This window comes from Nyctibius grandis, chromosome 1, assembly GCF_013368605.1.
Source record: "Nyctibius grandis isolate bNycGra1 chromosome 1, bNycGra1.pri, whole genome shotgun sequence".
In the NCBI taxonomy this organism is placed as follows: Eukaryota; Metazoa; Chordata; class Aves; order Nyctibiiformes; family Nyctibiidae; genus Nyctibius; species Nyctibius grandis.
Genome location: NC_090658.1, coordinates 132176766 through 132198469, shown reverse-complemented (window position 1 = coordinate 132198469; position 21704 = coordinate 132176766). Strand labels below are relative to the sequence as shown.

Here is a 21704-nt window from a genome sequence, read left to right as displayed (position 1 = left end):
GCACCAGCACTGCAGAAGGTGGCACCAGTGCTGGAGAATATGGCACCAGCGCTGGAGTGGATGGCACCCAGCACTGCAGAAGGTGCTACCAGCACTGGAGAACGTGGCACCAGCGCTGGAGTGGGTGGCAGCAGCACAGGAGCAGGTAGCATTAGTGCTGAAGAAGGTGGAACCAGTGCTGGAGAAGGTGGCACCAGCACTGCAGAAGGTGGCACCAGCGCAGGAGTGGGTGGCACCAGCGCTGGAGTGGGTGGCACCAGCACTGAAGCAGGTAGCATTAGTGCTGAAGAAGGTGGAACCAGTGCTGGAGAAGGTGGCACCAGCACTGCAGAAGGTGGCAGCAGCACAGAAGGTTGCGACAGCCACAGGACATGTCCCCACGCTTCTCCCAGCCCCACCACCTTGCTGCAGAGGGAGCACACCAGCAAGTTTGGGGGAAACTGCTCCAAAACCACAACTTGTCAAGAGCATCCCACCAACACGGACGCAGATGGGTCAACTCACCTGGCCCTGTGTCTCCAGCTTGACCTCCTCCGTGGCAGGAGGTTTGGCGAGCGGCACCGGGGCCGTGTTACAGGGCTCCATCTGCTCCGTCTTCTCCACCTTCACCTTCACATCATCGAGGCTCAGCGCCGGGGCTGCAGCAAGCTCCTTCTCGTCCTTGTCCAGCAGATAGCGGAGGAGCTGGTGATCCTTGACATCTTTTTTCTTCAGCGCATCCTGCTCCAGTTTGATGTCGGGGGTTCCCGGCAGCTGGCTCTGAGCCGTGGGGGTGGTGGCGGGGTTTGGGGCGTTCTCCTTCTTCTCATGCTCCATGGCCAGGGTGGTAATATCAGAAGGGCTGCCCTCCTGAAGGAGTCTGTGCAAGATCTTGTGCCGCTCGGTCAGGGAGCTGTGGGAGGAAGGGCAGGTGCTGCTGGGAGGGTTGCCGGAGGCCAAGGTGCCAGCGGTGCCCGCGCAGGCTAACGAGTCTTTGCAGCTCGTGTCCGCGTCGGCGTGCCGAAGCTGCTGCTCCGCCGTGGTGGCCAGGAGCTGGACCAGCTTGTGGCTGGTGGCTTGGGAGCACTTGCTGTCCCCCTCCGCGAGCCTGTCGCCGGCGTGCAGCATGCCCGAGTCCAGCGGTTTGCTGTCACCCGAACCGCCGTCCGACTGGATCATCTCGCTCAGGATGGAGGCGATCTCCTTGTTGTCCTTGGACTCAGCCTTCATGGGTTGCATGGCGAGGCGGCCGGGCGAGCTCTGGGAGCTGAGCTGTCTCAGCACGGGGGGTGGCGTGGAGTAGCCCACGGGCGTGCTGGGACCTTCGGTCAGGCCCTGCATAGAGTTTATGGGGGCGTTGGGAAAAGGTCTGGTGCCACCAGTGCCACCGCCGCCCCCGCTGCCGCTGTTGGCCATGCCCACGGGGGAGTGCATGGTGGGCATGGTGGGTGAGAAGGGATTGCTGGGCACTCTGGGTCTGGGCACCAGCCCTGGGCTGACCCGATGCCTCGGAGACATGAACTGCGGTGGGGTAATCCCTGGGCTATTCATGGGAGAGCTGTTGAGGTTCAAAGTGTGGTTGCTGTTCTGGGGACCGGCTTGTCCCTGGCTTAAGGCAACGTTGGCTCCTATCTGGTTCCCAGGTGAACACCCAAAGCTGGTTTGGCTGGTGTTGGAGTTGCTGTTGTGGAGGCCGGTGCCTGGCTGCTGGTTCACGTTGGTGGCCAACATGCTGCCGTTGGAGGGAGGGATGGAGGGTGGCAGGGCCATGCCTTGCCCCGGGGAGATGCTGGGGTTCAGCGAGGGGCTGACCCGGGGAAGGGACATCGCGGAGTTAGTGTTCTCCTGGGGTGCGAGCATGCCGTGATCCCTGCAGGAGACAACAAAGAGAGCACAAGTCACAAAAGGCTTTGCCCAAACCTTTAGTGTCGCTCAGGCAGCTCCTGCCGCTGTCCATGCTGCAGAGCTCTGAAGCCTGGAGAGCAGCAGCTCGCAAGCCCTGGTGGTCCCAGCCTTGCCATCTCCACCAGCGCTTCTGGATCCATTTCAGTCGCATGGATACAGTGCAGCAGCTTTGGCATCTTCCCAGAAACGCGATGCTGCTCAGGATCATGGCTGCTCACCGGCTAAACCCTGAAGGCACCTTCTCTGGGTCTTATGCTCCCACGTGGCTGGGAAGGACCATGCTCCGACAGCATTCCCCTCCGCCCCAGCCCCCTCGCATTTCTCCAGCACAGCCCAGGTCCACAGCCTCACCTCTCCCTGTCCTGCCAGTTTGGCAGAGCCTCTCCCTCTCCAAATATTTAAAGTTCTCCAGGGCAAGGCAGAAATCTGAAGCACGTCTATAAATCTCCACCTGAACTCCTGGGGCCACCTCTTTGCAAAACAAGAATAATCAAGAGCAACAGAGGTGCCACCATGCTGGTTTTCAGCTCAGATTCCTCATGGGGATCACACCTCCAAACCAGCATCACAGACCACCAGTGGATCCTCCTTCCACTGTAGGGAACGGGCACTTTGAGCCCTGGATCACCCACCCAGGTGCTGGCATGGCTCGGTAGCGGTGGGGTGGGGACGTACCTGTCGATGACGTGGATGCCCATGATGAAGGGCTGCATCTCCGGGCTGGAGGGGTAGCAGAGTTTACACTTGGTGTGGGCACTAAGCACCGTCCCGTCGCTCAGGGTGAATCGGTATGAGGGGCTGAAGGCTGTGCCGCGTGTCATCACTGAAGGAGACAACCAGAAACACAAGAACCTCCCTTAGAAACTCAAGCCAGAACCCACAACACCCTACAAGCACCAGGAGGAGGATGGAAGGAACAGAGGAGAGGGAGAATCTGCCTGGTATAACCACCTTCCCAGCAAAGAAAACCACTCGCTGCACATTGGCCAACCCCATAGACCCAGAAAATAAGAGGGTTATGAATAACCACGGTGGCACAGAAATCCTCCCAGCTGCTTCTGCAGCTCCAAACTCGTGTCCTGCAGCGGGTAAATCTAAATCCTTCCAGCACCATCCTTGAGTGCTCAGAACTTCTGAAGGGGCACCCACTCCATCACCAGTGGACACCGTACAAGCTGATGAAGACCAGCCAGGCTGGGAATCACAGAATCACAGAATCAACCAGGTTGGAAGAGACCTCTGGGATCATCGAGTCCAACCATTGCCCTGACACCACCATGGCAACTAGACCAGGGCACTAAGTGCCATGGCCAGGCTTTTCTTAAACCCCTCCAGAGATGGTGACTCCACCACCTCCCTGGGCAGCCCCTTCCAATGGCTAATGACCCTTGCTGAGAAGAAATGCTTCCTCATGTCCAACCTGAACCTCCCCTGGCCAAGCTTGAGGCTGTGTCCTCTTGTCCTGTCGCTGGTTGCCTGGGAGAAGAGGCCGACTCCCACTGCGCTACAACCTCCCTTCAGGTAGTTGTAGACTGCACTAAGGTCACCTCGGAGCCTCCTCTTCTCCAGGCTAAACACCCCCAGCTCCCTCAGCCGTTCCTCGGAGGTCAGACCCTCCAGACCCTTCACCACCTTGGTCGCCCTCCTCTGGACTCGCTCCAACACCTCAACATCTTTCTTGAAGTGCGGGGCCCACAACTGGACACAGGATTCAAGGTGCGGCCTCACCAGTGCCCAGTACAGAGGGACGATCCCTTCCCCAGACCGGCTGGCTACACTATTCCTGATAGAGGCCAGGATGCCATTGGCCTTCTTGGCCACCTGGGCACACTGCTGGCTCACGTTCAGCCGGCTGTCGATCAGCACCCCCAGGGCTCTTTCTAACCACTCTTCCCCCAGCCTGTAGCACTGCAGGGGGTTGGTGTGGCCCAAGTGTCAGACCCGGCACTTGTTCTTGTTGAACCTCACGCCGTTGGTCTCTGCCCATGGATCCAACCTGTCCAGATCCCTCTGCAGACCCTTCCTACCCTCCAGCAGATCGACACTCCCACCCAGCTTGGTGTCATCTGCACATTCACCGAGGGTGCACTCGATCCCTACGTCTAGATCATCTATAAAGATATTGAACAGCACCGGCCCCAGAACTGAGCCCTAGGGAACACCGCTAGTGACCTCCTTGCAGCTCCCACTGCGTTGTAGGACATGCCAGTGCAGAAGAGGAGCCCGTTACCTTCTTGAAAGAGCTGTTTGGCGTAGGATGGCTCTCTGCCCTGCGGCTGGAAGAAAGCGTAGATGCATTTCCGCACCAAATCCTCCCAGCCTGTCCTGCCGGCGGCTCGCAGGGAACTGGTGTCAATGGAGATGATTTTACCTGGGTGGAGAGAGAGCAGCCACGTTAGTCAAGCACAGCCTGAGAAGTCCCTCAGCTCTAACACCCGCACAAATAGGTCTGTCAATGTGGAAAATGAAGCCAAGTCCTGTTTGGCATCAGGCAGCAGCAGCAGGAGCACACAAGGAGGTCCTCCAGAAGGAGGTGGAGGTGCAAGGATTGTGCTCTGGAGCACACACCGACCTCTACGCACACCTTGGCCAGATGAAGAAGACACAAAACCCAACAAGAAGCACCTTCGTGTGAAGGGAGCCTCACCACTCCATGGCTGGGGTCCCCAGATTCACACCCTCACCTGGTGGGACACCCTGCCAGCCACCTTGCCCACATCCAAGGGTCCTCCAAGCAGGACCTGCTGCCTCCTTGCTCTCTCGACATGAAACACCAGGCAGCTTTGCCAGCTGTTTAACAGCCATGGGCAGGGAGCAGCGAGCAGAGAAAACATTCATTAAGGGTTTTCAGGCTGCAGGGAAGTCCAGGGTGATGATTAACTACTAGAAAGAAGGTCACCAGAATGCCTAGAAAGCAATATTTGGCTGAGAGCAAACCCGAATCCGAAAGATGATCATCAATCAGCAACTTCAACAGCCCCCAAAATCCAAAGGAGCAGAGAGGGGCTGCATGCAGGGCATGGGTCTGGGGTATTACAGCACCACAGCATCCCAGCCTGGTTGGGGTTGGAAGGCACCTCTGGAGATCACCCAGCCCAACCCCTGCCCAAGCAGGGTCACCCAGAGCACAGTGTACAGGGTCACGTCCAGGTGGGTTTGAATATCTCCAGAGAAGGAGACTCCCCCCCTCCCTGGGCAGCCTCTGCCAGGGCTCTGGCACCCTCACACCAAAGAAGTTCCTCCTCATATTCAGATGGAACTTCCCGTGTTTCAGCTTGTGCCCGTTGCCCCTTGTCCTGTCACTGGGCACCACTGAGAAGAGTCTGGCCCCATCCCCTTGACACCCCCCCTAAGGTATCTGTAAGCATTGCTAAGATCCCCCTCAGTCTGCTCTTCTCCAGCTGAACAGCCCCAGCTCCCTCAGCCTCTCCTCGTAGCAGAGATGCTCCAGCCCTCTGACCATCTCCGTACCCCTCCGCTGGACTCTCTCCAGTAGTTCCTTATCTTTCTTGAACTGGGGGGCCCAGAACTGCACACAGTTACTCCAGATGTGGCCTCACCAGGGCCATGTAGAGGGGAAGGAGAACCTCCCTTGACCTGCTGCCCACACTCATTGGACTGGTTGAGGTGTAAACTCAATTGAGGTGTCTCCAGTTGAGGTGTCAACCACATCGCTCCTAGCACCTCTGGCCTCTGACCCCCGGGGACAGCAAATCCCCCAGAGCCCAGGACTCCCCGGCATCGCTGGGACGTTACCTGTGGTGTCTTGCTTGGTCACGAAGGATTCGGAAGGGGTGACGGCTGCCGGTCGAGGTAATCGTCTTGCGATGCATATCAGACACGACTGGAAATCTGCCAAAGCAGGAGAAGTGATCGGGAACGTGAAAATCAGATGGTACAACCACCGCTTGCAATTCAACATTTTAATTAAAACACCACCACTGGGCTTGATCGCCACGTCCTGCCCTGGAAGTGTTTACCCTGAGCAATCCTCTGGCCCTTCAAAGCACAGAATCACAGAACCCATCAGGTTGGAAGAGCCCTCTGGGATCATCGAGTCCAACCATCGCCCTGACACCACCATGGCAACTAGACCAGGGCACTAAGGGCCATGTCCAGGCTTTTCTTAAACCCCTCCAGAGATGGTGACTCCACCACCTCCCTGGGCAGCCCCTTCCAATGGCTAATGACCCTTGCTGAGAAGAAATGCTTCCTAATGTCCAACCTGACCCTCCCCTGGCGAAGCTTGAGGCTGGGTCCTCTTGTCCTGTCGCTGGTTGCCCAGGAGCAAATAGGCTCTGTCTAAACTCTATAAAATTTGCTGGAAAAGAGGTTTCCAGTGCTTGGAGAAATGAATTGTAAAGGCTTCTCGGATCTGGCAATATTGTACAATAAAAGTCAGCATTAAAAGCCAGCAACTGTCGGCTTCAGGCAAAGTATTTGGTCATAAAATACCATAATTTATTCCTTCCAGTCTTGTTCTCCTGTGGAAACCGCAATGGATTAATCCAACTAATGTGCTGGAAAATAATAGCTGGGACTACCTGGGAGAGCTGGGGCACCGGCAGGAAAGCAACGTCCCCCATGGCGCCAAGGGAACACTGCCTGTCCCGAGTCCCTGGGGGGATCTGCCTGCAGGCAGCTGGTTCAGCCCCAAACGTGCAGGCAGCACCTCGGTCTGGTAGTAGCAAAGGCACGAGGTGGGGTGTTGGGCACCCACGTCGCTCGTTGAGAAGGTGCTGCAGCCAGAGGGCTTTGGTGGGTAAGGAAATACTGCTCCTTCCTTAAGGAATACCGACTGCAGGGAGCCCCAGAGGCAGCTCCGGAGGGCCAGGGAAGGTGGGATGGCTGGAGGGCATCAGCTCAGAGGGGAAGGGGGAGGAGAAGCCAGCAGTAACCCTTGGGCATCTCCCCCTCTGTCTGTCTCCCTCGTGACGGGCATCGTCTGTGCCGGAGCCAGGAATAACCAGCGTCCCCAGGCAGCCCTGTGGGGTGGTGGCTGGTCCTCCTGCCTGCACTGCCATCCCCACCCCAGTCCTCCTCCTGCCTGCCCTGACCACCCTGGTCCTCCTCCTGCCTGCATTGCTGTCCCAACCTTGGTCCTCCCGCCTGCCCTGCCACCTCCCACCCTCCTCCTCCTCCCGCCTGCCCTACCCGAAGGCAGGGTGGGAAGCAGAGGATGTTCTCCCCTACCTTCTCCTTCCTCCTTGAAGGACTTGGGCTGGGAGACGGTGAAGCACTGCATCACCTCGTAGCGCTGACGAGCCTCCTGGTTCTCTGCGCCCGGCTCGTCGGGCGGCCGGATCAGCATCCTGCAGCTGAAGGTATGGCTGTTGCGCCTGGTCGCTTCTTGAGGCCAAGGAACTCCATTTACTGGGGGGAGAGAATCACAGAATCACAGAATCAACCAGGTTGGAAGAGCCCTCTGGGATCATCAAGTCCAACCGTTGCCCTGACACCACCATGGCAACTAGACCAGGGCACTAAGTGCCATGTCCAGTCTTTTCTTAAACACATCCAAAGATGGTGACTCCACCACCTCCCTGGGCAGCCCCTTCCAATGGCTAATGACCCTTGCTGAGAAGAAATGCTTCCTAATGTCCAACCTGAACCTCCCCTGGCCAAGCTTGAGGCTGTGTCATCTTGTCCTATCGCTGGTTGCCTGGGAGAAGAGGCCGACTCCCACTGCGCTACAACCTCCCTTCAGGTAGTTGTAGACTGCAATAAGGTCACCTCTGAGCCTCCTCTTCTCCAGGCTAAACACCCCCAGCTCCCTCAGCCATTCCTCGTAGGTCAGACCCTCCAGACCCTTCACCAGCTTGGTCGCCCTCCTCTGGACTCGCTCCAACACCTCAACATCTTTCTTGAATGAATAAAACCTTCTGCTTCTGTTGCTTCCAACACCCTGCAAGGAGCCTTCACCACACGACGCTTCCTCCCACCCTCACAAGTGTTTGTCTTTCCCGGTGTAGGGGACCACCGCGAGCTCACCACTCGCACCATGACCTCTTCTCACACACCAAGGTGCAGCACATCCCCACGCTAGATCCTTGGCAAAGTACTGATGGGCTCTGAAAGCAGCTGGGGACAACCCCCCTCCAGCTGGGAGGACATCCAAAATGAACTGGGATAAGCCAACGGGCTCAGTCCCCCAAATCAGCACCTTGAAATCCTCCTAATTTCCCTAAAGCTCCTACGTGTGACCCTCGCTTCGGGCAGATGAGTCAGTTCTTTCCATCCACGGGCCAAAGTCGATGGCAAAAGTCTTCTTAGCAGTGAAAGACAAAGGGAAGATGACTTGAATATTGTCATCCACCAGCTATTTATTCAAAAATCTAATACTGAGATCTCACTGGTAGGATGTATTTCACTAGGTAAAGGTTTATGGATTATTATCTGGCTTGGGTATCTCTGAATTTCACAGTAAACAATATGAAAAATAATAATATATATAAATAATACATATAAATGTAAACTATATGAGCTTCATGGAAGACACAACAGCATTTTCGACAGCGCTCTCCAAGCACCAGCTGATAAAAACCCCACCTCAAGGGTTTTCTTACCTAGAGACTTCGGCAACAAGTTCTTGACGAACTCGGCGTGATCGCCCACGTGCAGGATGCTGTAGACACTGGTGTTCATGAGCTCCTCCTGGTTATAACCCAGGTAGCTGGTCACGTTCTCGGAGACGAAGACGATCCTCCCTTCGCGGTTCACAACGAAGAAGAAGCCGTCCAATGCCTGTAAGGGGAATAACGCTGGGCAGCGTGCGGGCAATGGGTCCCAGAGCAGGTCAGGATGTTCTGTGACCATGGGCAACCTTCCTCTGCCTTTTGCACCTTGGCTTCATCCCAACTCTGTATTACAGCATCGATCAAATAACAGCACATTGGCTTAAACACATAGAATCACAGACTGGTTTGGGTTGGGAGGGACCTTAAAGCCCATCCAGTTCCAACCCCCTGCCACAGGCAGGGACACCTTCCACTAGACCAGGTTGCTCCCAGCCCCATCCAACCTGGCCTTGAACACTGCCAGGGAGGGGGCAGCCACAGCTTCTCTGGGCAACCTGGGCCAGGGTCTCACCACCCTCACAGCAAAGAATTTCTTCCTCAGATCTCATCTCAATCTCCCCTCTTGCAGTTTAAAACCGTTCCCCCTCGTCCTGTCACTCCATGCCCTTGTAAAAAGCCCCTCTCCAGCTTTCCTGTAGCCCCTTCAGGCACTGGAAGGTGCTAGAAGGTCTCCCTGGAGCCTTCTCTTCTCCAGGCTGAACAGCCCCAGCTCTCTCAGCCTGTCTCCAGAGCAGAGGGGCTCCAGCCCTCTGAGCATCTCCGTGGCCTCCTCTGGACTCGCTCCAACAGCTCCGTGTCCTTCTGTTGGTGCCCCAGAGCTGGACGCAGCACTGCAGGGGGGGTCTCCCGAGAGCGGAGCAGAGGGGCAGAATCCCCTCCCTCGCCCTGCTGGCCACGCTGCTGGGGATACAACCATAGTCAGGTCTGCAACCTCCTCTGCTAAGGACGTCCCTGCCACTAAGGACAGTGCCAGCGGAGGAGGAACGATCCTCTTCCAAGGGCCAGAGCAGCCAGGAAGGCTCTAATTTGGCAAGCTGCTGAAATTAAGCATATGCCCGATTTGCTTAATTACAGCCCCAGAGTGACAGCGCCTTTGCATCTTGCACAATAACGGGGCTTTTTTCATGCATTTAGGATGCAAGGGGCAAATTCAGCCTTGCAATCAAACGGAGGAGGACAAGCATGACCCAGACCCCATCATACACCACAGGGAGATCGTCTGCTTATTTTAATGAGGACACCATCAAGGTTTTTAATTCACTGCGTGGTCCTGGGGAGGTAACGCTTTCTGGTGCTACAAAATAAGCCCAGATCCTTTGTGAGGAGCCCTTGAGAAGGCTGAGAGCTGATTTATGCTCTTCCAAGTGTGCATCACCTAAGATGTTTAATCCGGGCAGGATTTGGTTTACCTGGAGTCTAATTCCTACTCATCCTGCTCGTCAACAGCAAGCTCTGGTGAACCGTGATCCTCCAACTAGATCTGGCCATGGCCCAGAGTGGGAGATGGTTTAAGAAAAGCCTGGACATGGCACTTAGTGCCATGGTCTAGTTGCCATGGTGGTGTCAGGGCAACGGTTGGACTCGATGATCCCAGAGGGCTCTTCCAACCTGGTTGATTCTGTGATTCTGTGATGGTGCAGGGACAGGAGAAACTCGTGATGCCCCAAAATTGGTACCCGCGGCATCGCTGTCTCCTCCCCATCCTCCCACTTGCTCGTGCCAGGAGAGAGTTCCTCCAATGGAGAGCATCCAGCCTTTATTTAATGCAGTTTTGAAAAATCAGGTTTTACCGTAGAGCCACATGAAGAGCAAGAAACAGGAAGCATTTAAAAAAAGAAAAGAAAAAAAGAAGAAAGAAATCTTTTGTCAAAATGGTTCTGGCAGATCGGCTGCGATTTTCCTTACTCCCAGCTGTTGCCAAGACAACCAGCCTTTGCACTTCGGGTGCCCAAAAAACCAGACCCAGGCTGGCTGGTAAACCCACCTGGAGCCTTCTCCCCAGGTGGTGCTGGTTTTGGGGGGCTGGGGGAGCAGGGAAGGAGCTCCGAGGTGGCAGCCGGTGGGGAGCCAGCTTCCACGCCTCCCCTAAAGCCCCCATTCCTCCAGCAGCAACACTGGGCATTTGTCCATGGTTTAAATATTAAATTACCTTATCAGCACAATTACAGAATCACAGAATCAATGAGGTTGGCAGAGCCCTCTGGGATCATCAAGTCCAACCATTGCCCTGACACCACCATGGCAACTAGACCAGGGCACTAAGTGCCATGTCCAGGCTTTTCTTCAACCCCTCCAGAGATGGTGACTCCACCACCTCCCTGGGCAGCCCCTTCCAATGGCTAATGACCCTTGCTGAGAAGAAATGCTTCCTAATGTCCAACCTGAACCTTCCCTGGAGAAGCTGATGGAAGGTTATGGAAGCAATTGCTTATGGAAGTCAAGCCCAAACAACAGGTCAAGAGGCAAAAAAAACCTTCCTAAAAATGAGAGAGATGCTCTTTAACAGCCCTTTTTATCTCTGCCTTTCCGGGTTTGAAAACCCCAACCGAGCCCAGCGCACCCAGAAGAAGCTGGAAGTCCTTTGGGGAATGTTTTTAGGCACAGGAGGCTGCTGATTGCTCGGGGACCTGCGAAACCACAAATTGCTTCTCATGGTCAAGCTGCATGGAAAATCAACTCAGCACGGGAAGGGCTTGGCATCCTCCAAGTGCTCCACGCAGCCACGGATGCCCCGGAGCACGGGCACGGGTCAGGGTCAGCATCTCCAGGCTTCACGCACGAGGAGGCCAATTAGCAAATTATTCCTTAGATAATAACCCTAATCTGAACATGGATTTTCAATCAGATAATCCGGGGGAGGTTGTTTACAAAGCGGCATCGACTGAGCAGGAAGGTTCCTCTGCGTTCCTTCCCGCAGCAAGGATGCCTCCATACCCGACCCAAGCCCTCGGGGTAATTTTTAGCCATGAGCTCGCTGATTTAATGAATTCCCTTTTTTTTTTATGATGACTTCAGGTTTTCCAGGGCTATTTCTATTACCTGCAACTCCGTCCAGGGATACGGTTGGGTTTAGAGCATCCCAACTACATCCCCGACCCCCTTCCCATCCCTTTTCCATCAGCTCCTCCATCTGCAGGGTCAACTCTTGCAGAGTTTTATTCATTTTGACACCTTCACTCCAGTGTGGTCCGAGGAGGGATGAAGCAGGTCTGGAAAAGCATTGCATCACAGGGCAGGAGAGCTCGCCACGGCCTCTGAGCGTTTTGGAGATCCAGAAGAGGCCAAAAACGTGGCTGGGGAGAGTCTCTCTCCCCAGGAATCCTGAAACCCAGGCTGGCTTTCTGTCTCAAAAATGATGCCACATTTCACCTCCCAGCTATTGGGCTCCCGACAGAAACCTCAGAGTAAATTGTTGGACTGTGTCATGTCAGCAATTACGGTCTTACCGTTAATTAAATGAATCAGATGAGGAGGTTGCTTCCCTATTGGTCTTTGAATGTGTAATTTTATCAGGCGGTTTCAATGCAAGAAGGTGGCTGCAGGATGGTGCTGGCATTCCCCAGGGAGGAACCCCCCCAGCCCCAACCCCAACCACCCCCTGGGAAATTACCAGCTGAACGATTCAGGATTTGAAGTTTATCTCTGGGGCCTGTGATAGAATATAATAAATCTCACAAACTAACCTTCTCCATACATGATGGTCCCATCAGGTCCAACTCAGACCTTCGTCCTGAGACACAATTAATTCTGATTTACTGATATCAACCAAAATGCAGAGTGCCCTCCTCACCCTCCCTATCTTCCAGAGGACAGAAGGATTCACAGAATCACAGAATCAATGAGGTTGGCAGAGCCCTCTGGGATCATCGAGTCCAACCATTGCCCTGACACCACCATGGCAACTAGACCAGGGCACTAAGTGCCATGGCCAGGCTTTTCTTAAACCCCTCCAGAGATGGTGACTCCACCACCTCCCTGGGCAGCCCCTTCCAATGGCTAATGACCCTTGCTGAGAAGAAATGCTTCCTAATGTCCAACCTGAACCTCCCCTGGTGAAGCTTGAGGCTGTGTCCTCTTGTCCTAGCGCTAGTTGCCTGGGAGAAGAGGCCGACTCCCACTCCACTACAACCTCCCTTCAGGTAGTTGTAGACTGCACTAAGGTCACCTCTGAGCCTCCTCTTCTCCAGGCTAAACACCCCCAGCTCCCTCAGCCGTTCCTCGGAGGTCAGACCCTCCAGACCCTTCCCCAGCTTGGTTGCCCTCCTCTGGACTCACTCCAACACCTACCTCCAGAAGAAGAGGTCCCAGAGACTCCTTCTCAATCACTCCTTGGCTGCTGGACGAGATGTCAGACTTCTGGACTTCATCATCAGCTGCTTTCTCTGTACCAAAGGAAAAGGGATGTTTTAGCCAAAAAATCCCCATCATTTTACTACTGAATTATTACCAATAATAAACAAAATGTTGACCGCTTGTCATACAGGCAACGCAGGAGCTGCACCAAAAAACCTCCAGCATTTTCATTCCATCCTTCAGTCCCATGAAGATACAATGTCATTTCTAATTATTTATTCACTATTATAAAATAAAGGCACTAAGTAGATCACAACCTACCGCTAGCAGGAAAGAAAAACCCTTCTCAAGCAGAAGCCTGCAGAAAGAGGCTTCCAAAATCAACATTTTGAAAAGGAAATGGTATATCCAGTTTAGTGCAAGCTACGGTATTTGATCTGGAGCTTTTTGGACAACACTTTAAGAAATAACTGCTGGGAGGAATTCACAGAGAACGGGCTGTGCCAAAGAAAACCTGTCAGAGAAAAAAAAAAACCCATCTCCTATCACTGATGAGCTGGGAGCATCCTGGGTGATGCCAACCAGGAGGCAGCGGGGCCGGGAGGAGAGCACCCGGCACGGAGCGGGTGATGCTGCGGGAGGAGCCCAGCCCCAGCTCTGCCAGAAACTCTCACGCTGTATTGCTGAATAATCCCTTTGGGAAAAAAAAAACCCCGACCCAAAAAGCCCAGAGAGAGGGCCCTGGTATTTATTTCGCACTCCCCCAAAAGGTGCTAGCCACGTCGCGCAGCTACTCCGGGGGATTGGGGATAAATCCAGCAGCAAAAGGCGGGTGGCAAGTGGGATGTGATAAAGCCAGCGATGGCGGGTGAGGGAGCCACGACGCTGCTGGCGTTTCAGGGCTCCTGCGTTTTGCTTCTCCACATCCACAACCGTTTTCCCCTGGGAAAGCTGGCGCTGCCCCCGACCTCCCCGCTCCCCTCGTGGAGAGTCCCTCAGCCTCTCCAGATGTGATCCGGGAAGGACTGGGGACAGCAGCATCCCCACCTCCGCAGGACACGGGTGAGAATAAACCCCGAGGGCTGGGAGCGACGTGGGAGGCTGGCAGTGGAAGCGCCAGCCGGGCACGTCTGGGGCTGTGGGGGTATTTGCAAAAAGGAGATTAATCACTGTTTAATCACAGAATCACAGAATGAATGAGGTTGGAAGAGCCCTCTGGGATCATCGAGTCCAACCATTGCCCTGACACCACCATGGCAACTAGACCAGGGCACTAAGTGCCATGGCCAGGCTTTTCTTAAACCCCTCCAGAGATGGTGACTCCACCACCTCCCTGGACTTGGAATTGCTCTGACCCACCTGCAGGACCTTGCACTTGGCCTTGTTGAACTTCATGTGGTTCGCACAGGCCCAGCTCTCCAGCCTGTCCAGGTCCCTCTGGATGCCATCCCTTCCCTCCAGTGTGTCACCACACCGCACAGCTTGGTGTCATCCCCAAACTTGCTGAGGGCACGCTCAATCCCACTGTCCATGTCACCGACAAAGATGTTAAACAGGACCAGTCCCAATACCAATCACAGCCACACGAGCCTCCTGGCTAGAAGGAGCCACACGAGCCTCCTGGCTAGAAGGAGCCACATGAGCCTCCTGGCTAAAAGCTGCTGATTCTTTGCAGGATCAGAAGAAGGGATGGGGAAGGCGCAAGGCTGGTGAGGGATGGAGGATGCTGCTCAAGCACGCTGGGACTGGAAGAGGCACGGTACGCTCGGATGCCCTCATGCTGGAGGTGATGGCCAGCAGCACAAGGCAACAGGAACAGATTTTGCATCACCGAGAGCCGCTCTCCCTGTCCCCCAGCCCGGTGGTACCCAGCGGCGTCCGGGGCTGCTGGCCAGGCTGCTCTCAGCGTGCAGCTCCTGCAGTGGAAGGAAGGCATGGAGAGATGCTGGGGGGGGGAAAGGAGTGGGAGGTGAGGGGAGTAAAAAGCAACACCCCGGCAAGGCGAGGGCTGACAGCGGGGTGGCAAGCTGCTGAAACAGGGGGGTGATTTTAGAAGACATCAGTGCAGAAAGTCCTTTTTTTTTGTTCATTAAAGCCCAAAGCCAAGAGCGCATACGGGAAAGGCAAACAGCTCATCTGAGACGTTATTTCTTCTCCCCCAAAAGTGGCAGTGCGATATGTACCCCCCCTAAAAACTAGCTCAGACCCTCTGCCTCAAAACCACATCACATGGAGTGAAGTACAAATCCAGGCTGGGTGGAGAATGGATGGAGAGCAGCCCTGAGGAGAAGGACTTGGGGGTGGTGGGTGATGAGAAGCTCACCATGAGCCGGTAACGTGCGCTGGCAGCCCAGAAAGCCAACAGTGTCCTGGGCTGCATCCCCAGCAGCGTGGCCAGCAGGGCGAGGGAGGGGATTCTGCCCCTCTGCTCCGCTCTCGGGAGACCCCCCCTGCAGTGCTGCGTCCAGCTCTGGGGGCACCAACAGAAGGACACGGAGCTGTTGGAGCGAGTCCAGAGGAGGCCACGGAGATGCTCAGAGGGCTGGAGCCCCTCTGCTCTGGAGACAGGCTGAGAGAGCTGGGGCTGTTCAGCCTGGAGAAGAGAAGGCTCCGGGGAGACCTTCTAGCACCTTCCAGTGCCTGAAGGGGCTACAGGAAAGCTGGAGAGGGGCTTTTTACAAGGGCATGGAGTGACAGGACGAGGGGGAACAGTTTTAAACTGAAAGAGGGGAGATTGAGATGAGATATTAGGAAGAAATCCTGTGAGGGTGGTGAGATGCTGGCCCCGGTTGCCCAGAGCAGCTGTGGCTGCCCCCTCCCTGGCAGTGTTCAAGACCAGGTTGGATGGGGCTGGGAGCAACCTGGTCTGGTGGAAGGTGTCCCTGCCCGTGGCAGGGGGTTGGAACTGGATGAGCTTTAAGGTCCCTCCCAACCCAAACCATTCTGTGATTCTATGATTCTATGAAGCTGAACGATGTGGCTTTGGCAAGCAGGTGCCACCAACCCCCTGCCCACACAGGAATAGGTTCACTGGGGGTTTCCCCTTTCATTGTCTCTTTTCCCTCTTTGCATTATTGTTTTTTATTTCTCCAACATCCTGGTTGTCTTTAGCTGCCTACATCCCTTTGGTAGGTTTTCTGCTCTTTCTCTACTATCATTTTTGGTGGCACAGGGCACAGCAAAACCATCCCCAGGATCCTGCGCTCACCTCCCTCTGCTTCAAGACCTCTGTACCCGAAACCCTGTACCTGGAGAAAATTAGGCATCCAAAGTAGAGAAAAAATCAGGCATCCAAGGTACAGAAAAGACAAGTGTTGGAGAGGAACTGTGACCTCCTCCAGCATCCATAGCTGGAGACCTTCCCCAGAGCAACACCCAAGACCATGCAGGGTGGGAGCCACAGCCAAACAATGGGAAAAGTCCCCCAAAAGGCCTTAATTCATTGCTTTTTACCCAAAAACATGTCATGTTTTACCCAAAACACAACAAACCTGGGGCCAGGAGAGCACCTGGACTCCCAAGGGCTTGGAGAAGCAAGGATGTGCCACCAGAGTGATGGCAGGACCACAGGGAAGGGGGGTTGGGGGCTTAGGGGACACCTCGCAGAGCCACTCCAAAGCAGAGGGTGTGAGGGGAAGGAAAATAGGGGTGAAGGGGGTGGAGGTGGAGGGGGGAAGATGTCCAGCGTTGATGTCCATCTGCTGAGTCTTGGGAAGCCAGCTCCAGCCCTGCAGGCTCCATCGCATAGAGCTTCACCCGTAGCACCCAGGGCAAGCACTCCTGTCTCTCCCTCCCTTAAATGGGCACTTTGAAATTAAAATAACACAAGCTGTCTGATTCTGCTCTTTGTTCAAAATTTTGTAGCTGAAACTCTTTCTTTCCCCAGAAAAAAAAAAAAATGCAGCTTTAGGAAAAGGAATATCTGCAAAATAATCCATTGCATGTGGGTCTTTAAACCAGGACATAAAAAACTCAAAACAAGGGTTTTTTTCGAGAAACGTCATGAAGACAGAAAAGCAGAACAATTGTTTCCACTTGCCCAGCACAAAACTTTGAAATATATTTCATTTTGCCTTGAGTTGTGGGAAGCTCGTGCCACTCCCTGAGGAAGACCCCATGGAGAGGCCCCCATGGTCGCGGGCGTGATGGCCAGGACCCAACCGCTGCCCCGCGCTCTCCAGGGGCTCTTTTTCAACCCAACGTTTCTATGGGTAATGTTCATTTTTCATTTCTTACGCTCGAAGCCTGAGAAGTCTTTGGGGTTTGACTTTTCTATTAAAAATTCAACAGCTCAAAGGCAAATAGTCCAACCAAAGAGGACTTGCAGCCTTTCCCAGAGGGTGCTGGGTACCCTGGTGGGTACCAAGGATGACAGAGCAGGGCAAGATGGAGAAGTTGATGTGATTCCTGGGAAACACGATGGAGGACCAGGCACAACGACTCCCCATCCCTCTCCCATCCAGCACAGCTCTGCAGCCTCCCGGAGGGCTGTGTCGGCTGAACCCCCCCCAGATCTCAGCCAGGATCTGCTCTATCTGCTTTTTAAAAGATGAGCGAGGCAAAAAAATCCACATGTAATTTCCCAAATGAGGAGCTTTGATTTCTTTAGTTAATTAAAATCAGATGGAACAAAGTCAGTGCACCCACAGATCAAGAGCATGACAGAAAGCTGTGCCATTAATTAGTGCCTACTACGGGGTTCATCAGTCCAGGAAAGCCAACAGGAAAAATAAACTGCCACGAAAATAAACTCCTGGGCAGAAGGTGGACACCAAGTGCATCTTCCAGTGGGGCAGGAAAAAACTGGTTTAAAAGAGGCACAAGAGGATAAAAAGACAATGGTGTTGATGTAGGAAAGCAGCAGGTGAGGGGATCTAGCCCATAAAAATGGGAACCCTTTGGTGTTTCTCAACTGTACTCAAGGAGGAAGACATGTCTAAGGCTATCTGTCAGGGTAGGGACATGTTGTAGACATTGCAGTCTACAACTACCTGAAGGGAGGTTGTAGCGCAGTGGGAGTCGGCCTCTTCTCCCAGGCAACCAGCGCTAGGACAAGAGGACACAGCCTCAAGCTTGGCCAGGGGAGGTTCAGGTTGGCCATTAGGAAGCATTTCTTCTCAGCAAGGGTCATTAGCCATTGGAAGGGGCTGCCCAGGGAGGTGGTGGAGTCACCATCTCTGGAGGGGTTTAAGAAAAGCCTGGACATGGCACTTAGTGCCATGGTCTAGTTGCCATGGTGGTGTCAGGGCAATGGTTGGACTCGATGATCCCAGAGGGCTCTTCCAACCTCACTGATTCTGTGATTCTGTGAAAGCCCCCGAGCATCACTGGCTGCTGATGGTGGTGGTGGCCTGTCCATCCAGGGAGACCTGAGGTCCTGAGTTCACCTTCAGCCTCCTCTTGAATCCCAGCAAGCCCAAGCGCTCTCCTCCCCATCCCTAGGGATCAATGAGTAGAGGAAGATCCAGCCTCAACTGGGGGATGAAGCCAACTTCCAAGGAAGATCATCCTACATAGCCTACAGGGCACATGCTTGGACCACACCAATGATGGCTTCCTTGGAGGTACTCTAAGCCAAAATTCAAGCTGTGGAAGATGACATTTGCCCAACGCTCTCCTGATTTAACATCAGCGTATTCACATGGAGGCAGATGCAGCAAACCCAGACCTTCCACAAATACCAGATTTCTCTAAAACACTGTATGGAAATCAGCAGCTCTTAGGTTGTGTAACTTTTTATTCTAGTAGGAGGAAGGGAATTATCTGATCTATGAATTCAAAAAACTGTGGAAAAATACAATCTGTGAGATTCAGAGCTTGAAAATACCAGGGCAAGAAATAGAAGAGCAGATCCTGGCTTTCAGAAATCAGCACGGCTCCTTCAGAGCCCTGCACTCGCCTGCTTTGCCAGTGTTCAAGGCCAGGTTGGATGGGGCTTGGAGCAACCTGGTCTGGTGGAAGGTGTCCCTGCCCTTGGCAGGGGGTTGGAACTGGATGGTCTTTAAGGTCCTTCCAACGCAAACCATTCTGTGATTCTATGAATTTACACCACCCATTGCGATAGTCTATCGGTGACAATCCCCAGGGTGCTCCTCAACCGTATGCCGTAACGCCAGGCGTGAGTGCCAGGACGTTGGGGTGGGATCCATCTTACTGAGCATGGGACATCTGCGATGGAGATATTTCCACCTGAGCTACTCGCCTCATGCTCCCCTTACAGCCAAAGCAGAGAAAAAGGCATTTTTTGAGGAGATTCGCCTGATCCATTTTAAATACTTGTCGTAAGATAGAGTCTCACTTTTGGGTTTGTTGCGGGGTGTTGGTATCCCCTAGCCCTCCTCCATAACCAGCACTCAACCAGGTTTTGCTCTCTCTCTTCTCTCCTTTTTGGTGAGAGCTGAACTCCTGACTTCACCACCTAACTCCAATGGAAAAAATAACTCCTGCACCTCCAGAGCTGGCAACACAGCGCTTGCTTCAGCCCTGAGTATTTCTGTGCCGTCCTGGAGAACGTCCTCACCAACACACACCCAAATGGTTCTTCAGACACACCATGAACACATTCTTCCATCGACACACATGCAAAAGCACATGTCAGGAGGACACATCTCACCAGCCACACAGCCAGGGGAGGAAACTAAGCCCTTGGGGTGTATAAAATGGGCTCTAGTGACCACATGGTCACTAGACATTGGTCCTTGCCAACCCACGGTGGCACTGGGAAGTCTCACTAAAGCCCATGGGCTGGTCCCAGCAGTTAAGCTCTCCAACCACTATATAAAACGTCACATCCTAAAAGGACTAAACCAAGTAGACTTATTCATCCACCAGCACAGACTTGCAGGTGGGACACTGGATTTCACAGAATCACAGAATCAACCAGGTTGGAAGAGCCCTCTAGGATCATCGAGTCCAACCGTTGCCCTGACACCACCATGGCAACTAGACCATGGCACTAAGTGCCAAGTCCAGGCTTTTCTTAAACACCTCCAGAGATGGTGACTCCACCACCTCCCTGGGCAGCCCCTTCCAATGGCTAATAACCCTTTGGCCAGGATGCCATTGGCCTTCTTGGCCACCTGGGAACACATTTCAGCATTGTCCTTGTCCTAACCAACCGCTACACACTCAACTGAATGGCAACCTGTGACATCCTTCCAAGTGAGGACCTCAGGGAGGATGGACAAGACACGTGCTTCCCTTTAACGAGCCTAAGATACAACTCTTCATGAACACCCCCATTTTCCAACTGAAGAAACCCAATGCATAACCACGCGCACTTCTTGGTGAGACCCTGGCCCAGGTTGCCCAGAGAAGCTGTGGCTGCCCCCTCCCTGGCAGTGTTCAAGGCCAGGTTGGATGGGGCTTGGAGCAACCTGGTCTGGTGGAAGGTGTCCCTGCCCGTGGCAGGGGGGTTGGAACTGGATGATCTTTAAGGTCCCTTCCAACCCAAACCATTCTATGATTCTGTGATTCTGCAGCTCTTGCTGGAGTGGATTAAGCAGTTAATTGAGATCTTCTGAGCTGAGATGCTGTTACATGCCACATGAATGCTTGCAACCCAAAAGCCACCAGGGTTAACTTCAACCCATGCTGCTTTCACACACCATGGTGGTTCACCAAGTGGTGGTTCTCTCTTGAAGGACTCCAGATGGACCTTCAAGAGCACATCTGTCCATGCCCCAAGGCAAAGAGCATCGTGCACCATCAGCATATGACAGCACCAGGAATACAGATTAAGATCCAAGACAGAATCACAGACTGGTTGGGGTTGGAAGCTGGAACACAGGAGGTTCCACATAAATATGAGGAAAAACTTCTTTACAGTGAGGGTGACCGAACACTGGAACAGGCTGCCCAGAGAGGTTGTGGAGTCTCCTTCTCTGGAGACATTCAAAACCCGCCTGGACGCGTTCCTGTGTGATATGGTCTAGGCAATCCTGCTCCGGCAGGGGGATTGGACTAGATGATCTTTCGAGGTCCCTTCCAATCCCTAACATTCTGTGATTCTGTGAAGGCACCTCTGGAGATCATCTACTCCAACCCCCTGCCAGAGCAGGGTCACCCAGAGCAGGTTGCACAGGGTTGCATCCAGGAGGGTTTTGAATGTCTCCAGAGAAGGAGACTCCCCCCCTCCCTGAGCAGCCTGTGCCAGGGCTCTGGCACCCTCAAAGTAAAGAAGTTTCTCCTCATTTTCAGACAGAAAGACTCCGGTCCCTGCTCCAACCACCAAACATCACTTTCTTTGTCAACGTTTATATGGAAAACTTCATTTTTCTGCTTCTGATAAAATCCTTGTGTAACGGTGAAGAGAGCAGAGCAAAGCACGCTGCTGCTGGAACAGAAGGAAAAGGGTATTTCTTTCTGTCTTCACATCTTTGAGAGTTAAACATTAATGGTGTCGAGATGTCTTAAGTAAAAAAGGCTGGTTGTCTGAACAATGTCAAGAAAAATTATACGGTGCGGAGTGAATGCAAAATTAATGAGCGCTGAATGCTGACAGGAGAGAACAGGCACAAGGAGCCGAGACTTTTTTAGAGCTGACGCTGAGATCAAGCAGGTAGAACATCTCCATCTTGCTGGGGGAAGGAATAAAGGGAGAAGAAAAACTTTTATCTCCAATCTGAAGAATTTAATTCGTTCAAAAACTGTGTCAACTCTGCACAGCCGAATCTGCAGAGATGAGAAAGGGCTACATGTAGCTCCCCCCGCTCAACTTTAATTCAGGCCTGGCATTGCCTTCATTCTCCTCCTGCAGGCATAAAATACATCGCAACACCATTTTAACAATCCAATTTAATTAATTTTGCAAAGAAATAGACTAATTCTTTGTCTTATTGCAGTCTACAACTACCTGAAGGGAGGTTGTAGTGGAGTGGGAGTCGGCCTCTTCTCCCAGGCAACCAGCGCTAGGACAAGAGGACACAGCCTCAAGCTTGGCCAGGGGAG

At 53.6% G+C, this 21704-nt stretch overlaps 1 protein-coding gene across 4 annotated transcripts in view; it reads right to left on the bottom strand.

Annotated features, from left to right (window-relative positions):
• The window catches only part of NCOA1 (nuclear receptor coactivator 1), a 211785-nt gene that overhangs the window by 29892 nt on the left and 160189 nt on the right, over positions 1 to 21704 (bottom strand). For all 4 annotated transcript variants that reach the window (XM_068403214.1, XM_068403300.1, XM_068403391.1 and 1 more), the window contains exons 5-11: positions 12750 to 12844; positions 8451 to 8628; positions 7078 to 7257; positions 5641 to 5736; positions 4115 to 4255; positions 2560 to 2707; positions 505 to 1849 (exon numbers count right to left, since the gene is read on the bottom strand). In XM_068403214.1, the coding sequence (XP_068259315.1) occupies positions 505 to 1849; positions 2560 to 2707; positions 4115 to 4255; positions 5641 to 5736; positions 7078 to 7257; positions 8451 to 8628; positions 12750 to 12844 (2183 nt within the window). The remainder of the gene's footprint in view (positions 1 to 504; positions 1850 to 2559; positions 2708 to 4114; positions 4256 to 5640; positions 5737 to 7077; positions 7258 to 8450; positions 8629 to 12749; positions 12845 to 21704) is intronic.